Genomic DNA, 14,510 nt, shown 5'->3' on the forward strand with positions numbered 1-14,510 from the left:
TGAGGTTCTAAGACAGATGACCCGTGCTTCTGAATTAAGAGAACGTTCTCTCTAGAAGTTTCTCTTACATTCAGCACCAGCGTTCGGGGACCAACGCAGCTGAAAGGAGCAAAGAATATAAAACAGATGGGAAGGTGGCTGGCAAGGAACTCAAATCTCAGCACTGTTACTCACCCAGTCTCTTTATATCTTCCTTCCATCTGTAAAGTGGGGAACTGATAAAAATGGGGGAGCAAAAATACCTCTAAGGGAGACTACATTATGAATACAGAATGTAGAAACATGAATCCCACCCAGGAGGGTAAAGAAACTTACGTTGTGCTGTTGCTTTCCCCAAACCGCTGGTAAGAGCCAGGGGAAGAGAAGTTGTTTAGGCCTTCGGATGGGCTCTCCTCTGGGCTCACGTCCGTGGAGCTGTAGTCATTGTAATCCTCGTTCCGAAGTCTCTGCGTGGACATGGTAGCTGGAGGGACAGGGTCAGCGCTAAGACCTCCAGAGGCCGGGGCCTTTAGCTCCAAGCCTGTAGTGGGCTCTGGGGCAGGAGCAGCCATGGTCACAACAGCTCAGTGACAGCTGCACTATGAATTAAGTACAGTGACAGTGCCTGATACCAAGGGAAATGGAAAAAGTGCAAAGTACACATGGGCGGGCTGAGCTCACTCAGCTTCTGTCTCCCAACCTCTCCAGTTAGTGCCCCACTCATAAATTTCTAAATTTGCCACCGCATACCTGGACAGAGCAAAGGTGAGGCACTGCCCGGGATGGGTGGGTAAGATGCAGACAGGTGCTTCCAGGAAGCCTTCCCCGTTCCTTAGGTTGGGAGTAACTATCCCCTCCTTTGAGCTAATTTCTTTGAACCTTGAACAACAGTTATATCATATCTCTGCCCATCTTCCCCAGGAGCAAGCTCTCAGAGGATGGGAACCTGAATATCCCTCACTGCATCTTATTTTTCTTCTGCGTGCATTAGAAAAAGGACTCTGTTGCATTCAAGGAACCCCCTCCAAATCATCCAAGCCTGCTCAGATTCCCCACCAGGTTCCAGAGCCACAGCTGACTTCCTCTCCCTCTCCACATGACCTCTGGCCCGGCCTGTACTTTTTGGAGGTCACCGGCGACCCCCATCCCCTTTTCTTGCAACCAGCCTGAAAGGCAAGCAGCTCAGAGGAAGAGCAGGAGCATGAGAGGGCTCTCCATTGGCCCTCATCTCAAGACCTCCCCTCCACAACTCCCCTTGTTTTTATTGTTACGGATTTGCCAACGTTTTAAAGATGGTGAAAGAAAAAACCCTTTGTGTTGTGTGTTGGGGAAAGATGGCGAGGGTATCGTCCCCAGGGTGGATTTTCTCAGTAATGCTACCACAGAAAAGAGAAAGAACAATGACTCCTCTGAGCTACACCAGAAGGATACATTTGGGCAGTTCCGGAAGCCTCAAGAATCCTAGGCGCTACACTAAAAGAGCCCTCAGAGGTCACTCCACAAACTGCGCATTTGACGGATGCAGAATCAATCCCAGAACGATGAAGGAACCTGTCTGCTACAGCCAGGTAGCAGCAGAGCAGGAAACGTATATTGTGCTGCCCTGCCCGAACCTGGAAACACCTATTGAATGCACTGCCACTGGCAATGAGGGAATATTACAATGAAAGGAAGCCAACTTCCCGGCCTCCAAGAATCTGCAATCGAGTGAGGAAAGGAAGGTACACGTACATTAAAGATTACAAATGAAAATCCTTCTGACACTGGCAGACTGGCATACCTGCCTCCTTGTGAGTGGGCTCTTCCCCAGCCTAAGCCCCGGAGCCTGACGTGCTGTCTCAGACACCTGGTAAGGAGACAGGAATGACGGGCATCACGATACCATCTTGCCTAGCCCCCAACACTAGCTGCCAGAGGACAGCTCTGTGCTGAGTGTTCCCACAGGTCAAGTCCCAGGGGACTCTTTGGAAACTGGCCCTACTCTGGCACCGAAGAGACCCAGGGTGATCTCATTTTCTCCCAAGTGTAATGGAGAGAGGACCCACATAACCCCACAAGGAAAGCGCCTGGCAGAAAGCCAGTAAGGGCTGTGGAAGTCTCCCAGAGGATCCTGCCCAGCTTCACCACTAGGGCGACTTTGTTAAATACCTAAGAGGGCATCATTTACTCACAAGCCAGAGGGATTCAAAGAAGTCTTCTAGTTCTAGGGCAATTAAACTCATAAGAGGATCAAGGGGAGAAAATCTGTAAAATATCTTAACATGACAGTTGAAAGCTGCTATTTAGGCAAGAGCTAATAGGTCAGGTTCTATGTATGGCAGAAGGCTTGGGTTCTAAGCCTGCCTCTCTCGCCAGTTTCCTTACTAACTTGGAACAATTCTTTTATCCCAAATGTGCAGAAAGGGGTAGAGGGCAGTGAACTGAAAGATCTGTCAGCTTCTCTCTAGCTCCAGTATTCCAAAAATCAACTAATTATTTATGCAAACAGAAGAGAATTTCTTTTCCAACATACCAAGTGTCTGAGGAATAGAGCCATCCAGGTGACTCATGCATATTACTGAGGGAGAAGGGACAGAATATGGGGACTGACAAATCCCCCTACTCCTCCCCAACAACCAGGAAACTACTCTATTGATTACTTGGCACAGATGCTCAATTTATTTCAAATACTGCAAAGAGGTGTCTTTATGTTATATATAAAAACTGAAGTTACCCACAGCACAATATTGGTAAGAAACTGCTCAAAAAAAGAAGCTGAAATCTATAGATCTGAAGTCTGAGAAACAACCACAGCACGTGGGAGATGTGGCTTGGCCACTGCATGCATGCTGAAAAGAAAAAATTAACACTATTTACGGGTTTTAGCTGATGATCAGCTCAACAGAAGTCAACGATTTAATAACAGATGCCAAATAAGCTAATTCTAGGTTGCACTAGGATGAGAGAGAACCCCCGGTAGTCGACAGCACTGTTTTTGCCACGCACGATATTCTGTTCCAGGCAGTACACTATAAACAATGCTAAACTGTGGTATAGTGAGGGCTCACCACCAACAGGAGGAGGGAGTGGAAAACACCTAAATGAGGAACGACTAGAAGCAATGAGAAAGTTCAACCTGGAGAACTAGCAACTTGGGAGGTATAAAAACTGCTTCCAAAAGCTGTCCTATGGGTAATACTTGTCCTGTGGGACCTCAAAGATGAGTCAGAAAGAGGGTCAGGAGGTGGGAAGTAGAGGGAGGCAGGCCTGTGGCTAGACATAAGGAAGAGCCTTTATCAGAAGGAGTTGTCCAATGGAACAGACCACTCTGGGAGACAATGTGTTCCCCCACCCCTGGGAAAGTCCCAAGCAGAAGACCCTTCTCAGAGCGGGTGAAGGAGGGGTCCAAGCGCTCTAGAGGGTGCGGGCAATCACTCTTCGGAGTTCCTTCTATAGCTCTTTCTGGCCATCAAGGCAGCCTCCTCTTGCTCTCTAGCTGTCCACACTGAGTGCTAGCCTCCAAGGCCACCCTGCCTCTGGGCTCCCTTTGATGAAACCTGGTTTCCAAGTCTATTGTGCAATTGAGATTTCTGCCCTGTGGGAGATTTTAATAGCACCTGTTAACTTTTAAATGAGGGGCAAAATATGTGAGAATTCAAGACAAGCTTGTCCTTTATTTTAGGCTCTTGAGGACAAAGAAGAGAGTTTATACATTATGTGTGGCCCATCAACACAAACTCAAAATCTTCATTAGATACCTATACCCAAAAGGGTGAACACTACAAAGTAAGAAAAGTCTACACGTGCGGTGGGAAAAAATTTTTTTCTTTAAATATACATTCAAGGGGCGCCTGGGTGGCGCAGTCGGTTAAGCGTCCGACTTCAGCCAGGTCACGATCTCACGGTCCGTGAGGTCGAGCCCCGCGTCAGGCTCTGGGCTGATGGCTTGGAGCCTGGAGCCTGTTTCCGATTCTGTGTCTCCCTCTCTCTCTGACCCTCCCCCGTTCATGCTCTGTCTCTCTCTGTCCCAAAAATAAATAAAAACGTGGAAAAAAATTAAAAAAAAAATAGTTTAAATATACATTCAACCAAAATTGCAGTGAAATATCAACTATCTATATAATCTTAATAACTTTTACTTTTTTTTCTTACATAAACTATTTTTTAGTTAGCAATATTCTCATTATTTGAAGGTTTTCCCCCACTTATTTCATATCTACTATTCCCTGAATCCATAAAGTACACACACTAATGATGTGTAGTTGCAATATAACAGTCCATCATTATATTGATATAATAATTTGCTTCGCTAGCTCCCAACTGTTGGATATGAAGCTTATGCTTTCTTTCTTTTTTAAATCTCTTACATCACATCTAATAGGAATTCATACACATAGTTTTTTTTTTAATTTTGGAGATACGCTTTTGGAGTAAAACTAGGTGAATACATCATTTTTATGGTCCTTGCCACACAAATGATTGAACTAACCTATAGTGTCACTAGGAATATGACTGTCTCTTCATAACTCTGCCAATGTTGGCTTTTATCATTTTTGTTCTTTTAAATGGCTGGGTGGTCCCTTGTACTTGTTTATTTTACATTTCTCTGATTTCCAGAAAAATAAAAACTGAGCATCTTTCATCCACCTATCGGCCTCATAGCAAGTCACTTTTGAAAATATGAAAATGTTCTCAAAATAACCAAATAAGAGTTTACTGATTGGTTTCTATTCCAAATTCAGTACAATAAACAAGGCCAATTCCAACAAAGGAAGGAGAGTCCACCTATACATGTTTATAGCTCTTCTTTGGGGCCTATGGGAAGGTAGGGGAGGGAAAAAAAGGAATGAAGGGATGGCGAGACAGTACTAAAGTGTTATTTATTTAGCTTCATTATCAAAAACTGAACAATACCTTTATGGGTGCCTTGTAAACACATAAAAATTATCCACTAAAAACTAGACAATTAATAAGTTCAGCAAATTTGCAGGATACAAGGTCAATATACAAACACTAGTTGTATTTCTATGCAATTGCAAGGAACAATCTGAAAATTAAGTTGAGAAAACAGTTCCGTTTACAATAGCATCAAAAAGAATAAAATTCTTAGGAATGAATTTAAACCAAGTAGGTATAAGGGTTGTACATGAGAACTATAAAATATTGTTGAAAGACGTTAAAGGCCTAAAAAATTGAAAAAACATCCCAATGTTTACGGTTTAGAAGATTCAATGTTGTTAATATGGCAATATTTCCTAAACTGATCTGCAGATTCAGTGAAGTCCCTATCAAAATCCTAGTTGCCTTGCTGCAGAAATTGACAAGCTGATTCTAAAATTCATATGGAAATCCAAAAGGCTCAGATTAGCCAAAACAATTTTGAAAAAGAAGAACAAAGTTGGAGGACTTCCCAATTTCAAAACTCAGTACAAAGCTACAGTAATCAAGACAATATGGTACTGGCATAAGGATAGACATACAGATCAATGGAACAGAACTGAGAGTCCAGAAAGGAACCTTCACATCTATGGTCAATTGATTTTTGACAGGGGTGCCAAGATAAGTCAATGGAGAAAGAATCATCTTTTCAACAAATAGTGCTGGGACTACTGGATATCCACACTGGAACTCTTCCTCACACCATACGTACAAATTAACTCAAAATGGATCAAAGACCTAAACACAGGAGTGAATACTATAAAACTCTTAGAAGAAAACATAAGTGTAAATCTTCATGACCTCAGATGAGGTAGTGGTTTCTACATATGACAGCAAAATCACAAGCAAAAAATAATTGGTAAATTACACATTATCAAAATTAAAAAACATTTGTGCCTCAAAGGACGCCATCAAGAAAGTGAAAAACAAGCCACACGGTGGGAGAAAACTTCTGCAAATCATATTTCTGATCAGAGACTTAAATCCAGAAAATACAAACACTGTTACAACTCAATAATAAAAAGACAATACAATTAAAAAATAGGCAAATCATCTGAATAACTATTTTGCCGAAGAGGTGGAAATGGCCAATACCACCTGAAAAGATACTCAATATCACTAGCTACCAGGTAAATGCAAATCAAAAACCACAATGAGATACTACTTCACACCCACCAAGATGGCTAAAATCAAAGACAGATAATAATAAATACTGGTGAAGCTGTGGAGAAACTGGAATCCTCTAACACAGTTGGTGGGAATGTGAGATGGTGTAGCTACTTTGGACACAAGTCTCACGGTTCCTCAAAAGGCTAAAATGACCCAGCAATTCTACTCCTAGGTATATCCTGAAATGAAAATTATGTCCACAGAAAAACTCGTACACAAATGGTGATCCCAGTATTATTCCTAATAGCCAAATGTGAAAATAAACCTGATGAATGGATAAACGAAATGTGCTGTATCCACACAATACTACTTAGCAATAAAAATAAATTAAATACTGACATAATACAAAATATAAAAATAAATTAAGTACTGACAAATACATGTGACAACATGGGTGAACCCTAAAAACATTCTAGTTGAAAAAATGAGCACCATATATTATATGATTTTGTTCATATGAAAGTCTAGAACAGAAAATAGATTATTAGTTGCCTACGGTTTAGGGTAGGGAGTTAAGAGAAATTAGCAGTGACACCTAAGGGACAGAGTTTCTTTTGGAGTGATGAAAATGTTCTAAAATGGATTTTATGCACATCTCTGTGAATATACTAAAAGCCAGTGAATTGTACACTTTAAATGGCTGAAGTATATCCCATGCCATTTGAATTATATCTCAATAAAACTGCTTTAAAAAACCAAACAGATTTCTGACCCCAGTCTGATTCAACATGAACAGTTTATTTTTAACCAGCTTCCTAGATGATCCTGATTACAGATGGATTCATACTAAGCACTAGAAAAATACATATGATCTTATTATGATAGGTGTACCCCAGGCCTCACCTCCTACCAGGATTGGTGATATTTGCAGACTAAAATTGCCACCCATCATTCCTAAACAATTACACTGGGTTAGACTTTGGAACCCAGAGAAACAGCGAATTCTCTAGATGTGTTTTCTTTTCTCTGTTGCTGGGATTCCAAAGTCATGAACAAGGACACAGATTGTGTTGCTTGCTGTCTGTGATCTACAAGGAGGAAAGTGAAAATCTCTAACTTCCACATGATCTGCTGTTTTTAAAGGGCATCAGATAAAACTCCATCTAACCTACCACAGAAGTGCATTCCATAATTTGACTCCTGCCTAAATGAGCCTGGTGAGAGGGCTGCTGACCTCAGCAGTCTCTGTCCAGGAGGGGCTAAAGACACAAACACGCTCACTTTTTACCCACAGTCATAAAAACCACTAAACGTCAGAACCAGGCGTGACTTATAGAAGATAAAGCCCCAGCTTCTCATTCAAAGGTGAGAAAACCAAGGCCCCAGCTAGTTAAAGACTTGGGATTAGAATATAACATTCCAGATTCTTAGTCAGCGTTTCTATCACACCATAAATTTTCTCTCCTCCCTGCCATCTTCCCTGGAACAAAACTGGGGCCAGGACTAGGTGTGCATGGGGAATTCTGCATAATAAAAGATACAACAAGTTCAAAGTTAGATGTGATTATCACCGCAGAGAAGTTCAAGAACAAAAAGTCAGAAAGGTCACTATGCACACCTATGGTTCTGCAGTTCTTTTCCATTCCATCACTCCTGGAATGAGTCCCCATTTTGGAAATGGTGATCTATGTGCCATGAGCATCCCAGTAACCCAGATAGATTTCTGACTTCACGGAATAGGGAGGCACAGTGGAGTATTTTCTACTGGAGAGGGTCATTGAGAACTGGCCCTGGGTGTTAAGGCTTCCGAGAGAAATGTTTGGGAGATAAGAGATGGCAGCAAATGCAATATATGTAGTTTCTATTCTGGTACATTTAGAATGTCCCATCCACTGGACCCCACACCCATAAAACAGCTAGCTTTGTGTACTTAGACCCAGTAAGGCCTGGCTTAAGGAAGGAGCCTCAGGATTCCTCCACGGCCCCGGATGAGGCAAAAAGACTCAGTGTGAGTTTCCTCTACGGGACAAAGAGAAAAGCTATCCTAGGTGTTAGTGGTTGTCAGCCAGTCACACACTTCTGGAAGGGGTTATCAGAGCCAGGCCAGCAAAAGTAGAACCCAAAGTCCATTTACTCAGCCCAGTTCGAGGACCTTGCTTTCAGGTCATGGTAGAAAGAAATGTATCATTAACAGCACAATGACTCTTCAGAATCCGACCTTGGGAGAGATATCAAGCATTTAAAGAATTGAGACACTCCCTGGGGAGGGAGGAGGAGGAATAATAATAAAAAAAAAAAAATTAAAAAACCAGGAGGGGTACTTAACAGGAGATGAGACAAAGGGGAAAGTAACGCGTTCACAAAAGTGGCCATCTGTCCTACCCACCCTACTTCACATTCTCCATGCTAACAAGTCCAGTCCTAGAATTTCACAGAACCCCTGAGTTGGAAGAAAACCTAACACTCTATCTAGCCCAAAGCTCTACCCAATACAATAATCTAATCCATGACATTCCCACAAGTAATTGCCAAGGGACAATTATCTCCAGTGAAGGGAGCTCTGTGCTCTGTGTTGCCACATGAAGAGCACTTATTCTTAGAAAGTTCTTCTGCTCACCCAAAAACCCTTCCCTTTCGGCACTTGCATCCACTGGTCCTAGTTATAACCTCTGGAATACGCAGAAGAAATGGAATCTGCCTTTAGAATAGACAAAGACAGCTCGAGCCCGTCACGCTGCCACAGAGATGACGCTGAATGAACGGCTACACGGTTTAAAGGGGAAAATAAGGACTCAACGGCAGGTGATTATAACGGCACCATCAGCAAACAAAGGAAAAGAGACTTAATACCATCATCGCAGCAGCCTCTTCTTCATACAGCCTCCACCCCACGTCTCAAACTCAGAGCAAAGATCCAGTCTTTTGTGTCCCCTTTACTTCTTGACAACAAAAAATCTTTAAAGAAAACATACTCTAAGTGCACATGTGAAACGACTATAGACTAGGCCCTTGACAAGAGTCAAGAGGGGCTTGATCATGTTTAAAGTGATTAAAGACCATCAAAATGACTTTCAGCGGTCCAGCATTTATCTTGGACATAATACAGAGATAAGAAGAAAGAGGAGGATTTCATGGCAACCCAGAAATAACTGAAGTAGGGAACCGCGTCCTGGACAACTGGATTAATCTTTGTTGCACAGTGGTAGTACTACACACAGGGGAAAACCCTCTCTGATTAGAAAACAAACAGACCCCGATGCACCGAATGTCAGAGCAGACGAGGTCCTTAGGGATTCAACTTCATCACTGTACAGGCTGGGAAACCTACACCCACTCCAGGATGGGAGTCACCCAAGGTTGCAAAGCAAGTGTCAGAGCTAGAACACAGTCTCTCAATTCCCCAATCTCGGCTCTTTCCGTTACACCATGCCGCTATGTTATTTTAGCAAGCCTCAAACGACTGCAAGCAAGTAACCAGTATTCCCCAAATAACACAAGCTACAGAAAACATAAAGCCAAGGCCTTTGCATTCTTCGAGTTAATGGCCAGGGCGTTCCACAGCCCCAGCTGCGAGCCACCTTCTGCAATTCTTATTTCATATCTCAGTATGATTTACACAAAATTGCAGGACGGTTAGAAGCAAAGCCTCCAGAATGATGAGTCTGCAGAAAAACCGTGAACACTGAAACAGGGAACCACACCCAGAGCCAAGCCAATCCGGGAGATGGAGACCGTAGAGCTAAAAAGGCAGAGCTAGAAGAGAAGAGGACAGGAAGAAGGTGCCTTTCCACATGTCAAGTTTTCCGCAGGAGGCAGTGTGGGGAAAGGCTAGGAAACAGCCACCGGAGGTTGGGGCGCAGGTCTGCCACTAACTCACTGGGTGACCTTAGGCAAGCCCCGACCCCTTCCAGATCCTCCATTTCTTCAACTGTCCTAGAATGGGGTTGCACCAAGTGATTTCCCAGGATCCCAATTCTGGTATTCTATGACCCAAAGACCCACTATTAGCAAGTCCCCGGCAGGGCTCCCACAGGGCCGGTCACTCGTCCCAGGCGACAGGACCCCCTTGGGAAGCGTGGAAGAAGCCCTGGCTGGTAGGTAGGGTGACCTTTCTCATCTGGGCACCTCAGTTTCCCCACCTGTCAAACGGCAGGGGGAGGTCAAGGGATAGAGCGCGAGGGAAAAGGGATTCTCCAGTTGGCCTCATCCTGGGAGGGGTGCCCGCATCTTACCGCGGCTGAGGCGGGGGAGCCGAGGAGATTCGGACCTGCACCCCAAGCCGATCGGTGCCTGACCCGGAGCATCCGCTGAGCCCCAGAGGAAGGCGAGGTGGGTCCTGCAGGAGGCGGTGACACGCCGTCAGCCCCGGCCCATCAGCGCGCGGACGCACCGCTCGGGCTCCGGCTCAGGCTCGGTTCCGGCTCTGGCTCCCGCTTCAGCTCAGCCCACCCGTCCCCGCCTCAGCTCGGAGCCCCAGCCATCCCCCCCCTCCCACCTTTGCTGCCGGGACAGCCGCTTCCGGGCCCCGTCATGTGATCCCGGCTCCCCAGCCGGAGACCCGGGTCACGTGTTCCAGCGCGTGGCAGCTCCCCTCCACCGGGGAAGCTCCGGAGCCCGGCTCCGCAGCACCACCTGGCGACCTGTTGCTGACACGGCAGGCAGGGCCCGGGGCCCGGCAGAACTGGGCGGGGCTTTGAGCTCGGAGCGTGGCTGGCGAGTCCCCAGAGCTCTGTCCCCTGAGCCGTGCGCTCATTTCTGCACATGGTGTGCTTTCCTTAACACGTTTCGGGGAGCGTATGTTGCTTTTATAATTTTAAAAAATACATCTTTTTAAAATCATCTTGTCCTATTTTTCGAAGCTTGCACAAACTCATTTGTGGTTGCTCCTGGAAATGGGACTGTGAGGTAAGGCAAGGTTAAATTTTTAACATATTTAAAATTTTAAATGGATGGCAACATCTCAGTATGTTTGAGGTGTATGTGTTACCTAGCCTTCTCTTCCTCCTTCTCCCTGAATTTTTCCTTTAAAAATTATGTAACTAACAAATTAATTAATTTGAAATTATGTAACCATTCACACACACACACACACACACACACACACACACAAAGGAATAAACTCTTGATATAGCTACAAAATGGATAAATCTTAAAATAATTCTGCTGAGTAAAAGAAGTCAGAAAAAATATTCCATTTACCTAATGTTCTAGAAAATGTTAAATAGTCTCCAGTGACAGAAAACCTGTCAGTGGTTGCCTGGAGTGGGTGGGAAGGTCAGGACCGGAGAGATTATAAAGGGGCATAAGAAAACTTTCAAGGTGACAAATATTTTCACTACTTGATTGTGCTGATGGTTTCATAAGTGAATATGGATTTTAGTTATCAAATTATACACATTCAATACATGCAGTTTAAAAATAAATTTTTTAAAATATGTGCAGTTTATTGTTAGTGTAAATTATATCTCCATAAAACTGTTAAGATAGTAGAAATATATATTAATATATTGTATTATTAGAAATGTTAGACAATATATAGATATATAAACAGTGAAAATTTCCCTGCTCCCAAATTCACACTTTCCTCCAAAGACTTACAGTTGCCAGCATGTGAGTATTGTTCTCCATACACTATACTATGCATTTATAGAAATATTTATACAGAGAGACATATACAGATTTGTGGCGTTAAAATCTAGAATCATGAAAAACAGTATTTACTGTTTTGCTTAAGACTCTTACTCTTAACTATCTATATATACTGTCTCAATTATTTCATAAACATATATTATTATATATATTTAAAGCCTTTGTATGTGCTATGACCCATATATATTTTTTAATGTTTATTTATTTATTTTGAGAGAGAGAGAGAAAGAATGCACAAGCTAGGGAGGGGCAGAGAGAGAGGGAGAGAGAAAGAATCCCAAGAAGCCTTTGTGTTGACATGGGACTTGATCTCACAAACCAGGAGATCATGACCTGAGCCAAAAGCAAGAGTCAGTCACTTAACCAACTGAGCCACCCAGGCACCTCACCATATTTTATTTATTTATTTATTTATTTATTTATTTATTTATTTTTACATTTATTTATTTTTGAGAGACAGAAAGAGACAGAGCACAAGTGGGGAAGGGCCAGAGAGAGAGGGAGACACAGAATCTGAAGCAGGCTCCAGGCTCTGAGCTGTCAGCACACAGCCAGACATGGGGCTTGAACTCACAAACTATGAGATCATGACCTGAGCTGAAGTCGGATGCTTAACCAACTAAGCCACCCAGGTGCCCCTCACCCCACCATATTTTTTAAAATATCTACCCCAGTTGGTTCATTTCACCAGGGAAAGATAAAAGAATGCAGGTTCGTGCTCAATTCAAAATAGCAAGGCCAGTGAGTTCATCTCATCCCTGGAAGAACCCAGCAATTTATTGACTGATCAGTGCCAGAAACTGTGCTTGGAATGCTTCTGAGCCCAGGTTACCTCCAGGTCTTGAATTTCATTGATTCTATGGCTCCTTCTGATGTCATGGTCAAGAAAGCCCGATCTTAAGAGAACCAAAGAGCTCCCTGTTGGAATTACTGATGCAAGGGGGACTTTGCCTTCCCCAATTGGCTCCTGGGAGGCACTGACTATAATAAGGATTCTTTCTTATATCTGGCCACCACACTCTTATTAGAAAGACCTTTGCATCATTTTCAGATACTGTTAGGATTCTATCAAGCTTATCATTATGCAGTCATAATTAGAAATTAACACAGTTATGGGGCGCCTGGGTGGCTCAGTCGGTTAAGCGTCTGACTTAGCTCAGGTCATGATCTCATGGCTCATGAGTTCAAGCCCCGCGTTGGGTTCTGTGCTGACAGCTCTGAGCCTGGAGCCCGTTTCAAATTCTGTGTCTCCCTCTCTCTGCCCCTCCCCTGCTTGTGCTCTCTCTCGCTCTCTCTCTCGAAAATAAATAAACACTTAAAAAATATTTTTAAAAATATATGGAAGTATACATAAAAAAGCACTTTGACTCTTTTACTCCTCGAAAACTATGCAAAAGCAAAACGTAAAAACTCTGAAAACTCTATTTTCAGCAAAGGGAGAAGATAGAATCCACAGATCCTGAAATATGTGTAAGGGCTAACAAAAGCGCTGAGATCAGACAGAAGCTATAAAGGAAATGGAAAAGAAATTCAAAGAGAAGCAAAGGGACCCAGTGGGGACAGATCTCAGGAATGCAACAGTGAAAACGCTCTTCCTGAAGAGGAAGAGCTCACTTAGAGCTGCTCGGCTCTATTTGTTTTGTTTGCAACAATGGGTGTGGAAACAGTTCAGCAAGACTCAACAAAAGCTCTCCTGAATCTGGTTTGGATCCAGGAAGCCAGGAAGATAAAAATAACAGCAAGAAGCACAGGAATGAGCCATATTTGCAGGAAGCAATTGGTCTATGGCAATAAAACAGAAACGACTGGAAATACACTTGTTGAGGATGTAAAGCAACTGGAAGTTTCATCCACTGCTGGGGGGAGTGGACAGTGATGCAACCGCTTCGAAAAGTTTTTTTGATGGTTTTTTATGAAGTTAAACACATATCCTGTGATCCAGCAATTCCACTCCTAGGTATTGACCCAGGGAGAATAAAAGTATTTATCCACACCAGGGCCTCGACTAGGGGGAGGCAAGCAAGGTGCCTCAGATGGGACATTTAAAGAGGCACTCACTTTTAGGATTGTACAGGCGCAGGGTTGGCACTTACATGAACACAAGAGCGGGTGCCTTCTTAAATTTTGTGACCTAGGCTTCCTGTCTTGCCTCACCCGGGTCCAGGCTGTGTGGTCCACACAGACTTGTATTCAAATTTTCACAGCAGACACCTTAATAAAGCTAAATCGGTGACAACCCACACACTTATCAATAGGTGAATTGGTAAACAAATTGTGGCATACAGAGCAGAAAGGAGCTACTGATACATGCAAAAATGTGGATGAATCTCATTATGGCTAAGTGGAAGAAGCCATACACACAAAACTGCATACTATATGATTCGGTTTATATAAATGTAAAGAATGGGCAAAACCAAATCTAGTGACAGAAAGCTGAACAATGGTTTCTTGACATGTGTCAAAGAAACATGTGGGGATTGGCTGCAAAGGGACACAGAGAGCTTTCTGGAGTAATGCTAACATTCTATATATTGATTGGGATGCTGGTTATGTGGGTTTATTTTTTTACTTATTAAATTAAATACTTATTAAATGCAGGGCTCGATCTCATGAACTGTGAGATCATGACCTGGGCCAAAGTCAGACATTTAACCAACTGAGCCACATGGGCCGGGGGGGTGGGGGAGGTGGGGAGGGAACCTAAAATACGTTAACTTGATTGTATATAAATTGTACTCCTAAAGGTTCATTTAAAAATTGTAAAGAGATTACAAGACATCTGGGAAAACCTCCAAGACAAAAGAATAACCAAATGCACAAACACATGAAGCCTTTTGGAGGAGACCATGCAAAAA

The 14,510-nt window shown here is 43.3% G+C and overlaps 1 protein-coding gene across 2 annotated transcripts in view; it reads right to left on the reverse strand.

Annotated features, from left to right (window-relative positions):
• The window catches only part of SLC36A1 (solute carrier family 36 member 1), a 65,183-nt gene that overhangs the window by 32,804 nt on the left and 17,869 nt on the right, over positions 1-14,510 (reverse strand). Inside the window, exons 1-2 of one of the 2 annotated variants that reach the window (XM_030328950.2) lie at positions 10,239-10,506; positions 316-463 (exon numbers count right to left, since the gene is read on the reverse strand). In XM_030328950.2, the coding sequence (XP_030184810.1) occupies positions 316-458 (143 nt within the window). In that variant the 5' untranslated portion in view covers positions 459-463; positions 10,239-10,506. Of the gene's footprint in view, positions 1-315; positions 464-10,238; positions 10,507-14,510 lie in introns of those variants that run through there. The other variant, XM_030328934.1, reaches the window with a different exon arrangement.

This window comes from Lynx canadensis, chromosome A1 (assembly GCF_007474595.2).
Source record: "Lynx canadensis isolate LIC74 chromosome A1, mLynCan4.pri.v2, whole genome shotgun sequence".
NCBI classification, from domain to species: Eukaryota; Metazoa; Chordata; class Mammalia; order Carnivora; family Felidae; genus Lynx; species Lynx canadensis.